Consider the following 3,995-nt stretch of genomic DNA (forward strand, 5'->3'; position numbering starts at 1 on the left):
CCCCCTGCCCCATCCGAGCCCCTCGCCCCTCACCCCCACGCTGTCTGCATGGCCCCTCCGTCTCTCCCGCCCCCACCGCGACTCCTCCCCTTGGGTACCCACCACTCCCTCCATCCTGTCTCCAACGTGATGTGCCTCTGGACTTTTCGCGGGGCTTCGTTTTCCGAAGGGCTGCCGGCTCCCAGGACCCACCCCTACGCCCGCTGAGCTACCCCCTCCTCGCCTCCCGCCTGGATTCAGGGAGCAGGGGTTCGAGTTTCCAGCGAGGGACCCAGGCTGGAAGGGAGGGGATTGGGCACCTTCCTTCATCCCCTGGAGTCCCCTCCTGGGTAGAGTAGACCAGAAGACCAGACCCCCCCCCCCGAGACCACCCCCCGAGGCTGCACCCCTAATACCGCGTGAAAATCAGAGGCGGGTGGGGACGGCGAGTCCTTCAGCGTCGCTGAGCCTCCAGTCTGTCGCCTGCACGGTGGAAACAGGCCTCCTGTACCCACGCGACGCTGGGCACTCGCCACGCGCTTCTTTAGGCCCTGAGATGTCACCCAGGGACGGCCCTTTCAGGCTAGCGACGTTTACGGGGTCAACCCGAGTCCTCCTCTCGGCCGTCAAACCTCTCGTGGGGCCGGTGGGGCCTTCTGCAAGCTCAGGTGCCCGTTAGCGTCCGCCCCTTCCCCCCGACCCCGGAAACCCATCTGACTTCCGAAAATGGAGCCCCCGAAATGCATCCTGCCGCCTTCGTAGTCCCCCCGAGTTGGGGACAGAAGGCTGCATCCCCTTCCCCGCTAAGAAATGCACAGAACATGTCCCTGTTTTCTCAACGCTCAAGTTCATCCCCCTCGTTGATTATTATAATTAATTATTATTATTAATAATATCCTATTTATTCTGCCAGGGCTGTGATGTGACAATGTGACGTGTCACATTGGGTCACATCCGCTAGAATTAATATGCAGCATTGACGCGGGCCCCCTGCCCCCCTCTTTCTTTCTCTCTGTCTCTGTCTCCCTCTCTCTGTCTCTGTCTCTCAATTCATCTGTCCCCTCTCTCTCTGGTACCCACACAGTGTGCGCTGGGGAGCCCCGAAATGCATCACCTCCCTGTCCCTCCCTCTCTTTCTCTGTCTCTCTCTCTCTCTGAACCTATGTTGCATGACGGTTGTGACTCTGAGAGCTGCATCTATTGATGGAAACTTGTCAGATCCGACAGAAGCTTTTAGAAGGGTTTCTATACCCCAAAACCACAAAAATTTCATTAGAGTTTCTCATCTTTTCCTCGAGGGCCACGGGGAAGTGGGCGGGGCCCCTGAGTCAACCAGGTGGGACGACAGTTGGGGGACCGCGATCTCAGGCTCCCTCTGCCTCCTGGTGTCAGATCTGCGATGTGACGACCTCATCGCCCCCAGAGAACCAGGGAGGGTTGGGTCGTCCCCTCCCGGTAAGCGTCACCTCCCCTGGCCACCCCAAAACCCCGACACTCGCAGCCCGGAATCTTCCAGCGCTCTCCGCGGTGACCGCTCCCCGAAGCCACGTCTGTCAGCAAAGATGAGAAACGGCTGATAAATTTTTGTGTCCCTCTCTGTGCTGTGACCAGCCACTCTGGTCCATGAAACCCTGTTGCTATGAGAGAACGCTTCATGTCTCTTTAATATATATCAATATATCTCTCTATATATTGTTTGTGAAGTACCTTCCTTTGAAGTTTTGGTTTTCTTTGTGTTGGAGTTTGGTTTTTTAATTTGGTTTTTTTGTTTCGTTTTCATTTGGGGAAAAAAAAATTAATTGGGGGAAAAGAAACGGCCTTGTTTATATTTAAATTGTTTTCCCCTTTTTTTTTTTCCTTTTTTTCTTTCTTTCCTTCTTTCTTTCTTTCTGCTTTTCTTTCCTTTTTCTGTTTTTTTTTTTCTCCCCCGCATTTTCTGTCTCCCACCGTCCCTCCCCACCCGGTGCATTTCCCTCCCGCCGCCGCCACCGCCGCCGCCCACCCCCCTCCCCAGTCCGCCGCGTGGCTCCTCGGTTCTCCATCCTGCCCATGAGCCACGAGATCATGCCAGGTGGCAACGTGAACATCACCTGCGTGGCCGTGGGCTCGCCCATGCCGTACGTCAAGTGGATGCAGGGGGCCGAGGACCTGACTCCCGAGGACGACATGCCCGTGGGTCGCAATGTTCTAGAACTCACGGATGTCAAGGACTCGGCCAACTACACGTGCGTGGCCATGTCCAGCCTGGGTGTCATCGAGGCGGTGGCCCAGATCACGGTGAAATGTAAGCAGGGTCCACAGGGCTTCAGGGTGGCAGGGCGGGCTGGAGTGTGTCCCCGACGCCAGGCACAGGTGGGAGGCAGAGCTGGGACAGCCCTGAATTTACAGTTTGGGCTCTGGTCATTCATGGCCACGAGGACAGTGGTTGTCCTTTGAACCGATATTTATTGGTTACAAACTATTCTGGGTCAGGCCCTCTGCCTTGTCGAGCTCCAAGTCCAATGGGGGAGACGCCGCGTAGTCAGGCACCAGTGACACAGACTGATTAGAACTGAATGAGGGGGACACACCCAAGCATTCAGAACCCCCAGAGTAAAGGTGTCACCTCCCAGGAAAGTTAGGTGAGGGAAGGGGATGTCTCAGCCTAAAGGTCGAACAGAAGTGAGCCAGACAAAGAGGATGAGGAACAGTGTTCTGGGAAGATGGAACAGAATATGCAAAATACAGTGTCCAGAGAAGGTAAGCAGGAGTGTCGATGCTCCTACAGATTCTCCTGGTATCTCGAGTTTGTGGTGAGATTCAGAGAACAGTGGCCTCAAATATTTTTCAGCCTTTACAACAGGGGCCAGCAAGCAACCACCCACAGGCCGAATCCGGCCCTCCACTTGTTGTTTTATAAATAAAGTTTTATTGGCACACGGACACACCCATTCATTCAGGCCTCATTTATGACAGCTTTAGGGCTACTGTGGCAGAGCTGAGGAATTGCAACGGAGTCCACCCAGCCTGCAAAGCTGAAAATAATTACCGCCTGGCATTTTGCAGGACACATTTGTGAAACCCTAGCCTAGGGCCGTGGACAATGTCGGCATCAGCCAGTTTGTTGGTCATTTTCCCGAGGGTTGGACGTTTGCGGGCAAATGCTGCCTGGGTCCTGAGTAAACATTTTCAGTTTTATGGGGGTATCTCGTCTGTGCCTCAAGCTACTCAATTCTGTCATTGTTGCATAAAAGCAGCCATTGACAACGTGTAAGTGTGGCCATGTTCCGATAAAACTTTATTTACAAAAATAAGTGCTGAACAGTCTGCCCGGGGGCTGTAGGTTGCTGACCCCCTGCTGTAGATAATGAGATGGAAGTGTTAGGCCCATGGTTCCTGCCTACCAAATCAAGGCTCAGAGAGGGCAGTCGTGTGGCCAAAAGTCACACAGCCTTCAGGAGCCTCAACCGATGTCCCCGATGATGCCTCCTGCCCACAGCTCTCCCCAAAGCCCCCGGGACTCCCGTGGTGACAGAGAACACAGCCACCAGCATCACCATCACGTGGGACTCGGGCAACCCGGACCCTGTGTCCTATTACGTCATCGAGTATAAATCCAAGAGCCAGGACGGGCCGTACCAGATCAAGGAGGACATCACCACGACGCGCTACAGCATCGGCGGCCTGAGCCCCAACTCAGAGTACGAGATCTGGGTGTCGGCCGTCAACTCCATCGGCCAGGGCCCCCCCAGCGAGTCAGTGGTCACCCGCACGGGCGAGCAGGCCCCGGCCAGCGCGCCGCGGAACGTGCAGGCCCGCATGCTCAGCGCCACCACCATGATCGTGCAGTGGGAGGAGCCAGTGGAACCCAACGGGCTGATCCGTGGCTACCGCGTCTACTACACCATGGAGCCAGAGCACCCCGTGGGCAACTGGCAGAAACACAACGTGGACGACAGCCTGCTGACCACCGTGGGCAGCCTGTTGGAGGACGAGACCTACACCGTGCGGGTGCTGGCCTTCACCTCCGTGGGCGA

General features: G+C 55.9%; 1 protein-coding gene across 1 annotated transcript in view; it reads left to right on the plus strand.

Annotated features, from left to right (window-relative positions):
* PTPRS (protein tyrosine phosphatase, receptor type, S) overlaps positions 1–3,995 on the plus strand; it is a 56,388-nt gene that overhangs the window by 26,067 nt on the left and 26,326 nt on the right. Inside the window, exons 6-7 of the mRNA XM_012646299.1 lie at positions 1,994–2,263; positions 3,458–3,995. Coding sequence (XP_012501753.1) covers positions 1,994–2,263; positions 3,458–3,995 — 808 coding nt within the window. The remainder of the gene's footprint in view (positions 1–1,993; positions 2,264–3,457) is intronic.

Source organism: Propithecus coquereli, unplaced genomic scaffold, assembly GCF_000956105.1.
Source record: "Propithecus coquereli isolate 6110/MARCELLA unplaced genomic scaffold, Pcoq_1.0 Scaffold241, whole genome shotgun sequence".
Taxonomy (NCBI): domain Eukaryota; kingdom Metazoa; phylum Chordata; class Mammalia; order Primates; family Indriidae; genus Propithecus; species Propithecus coquereli.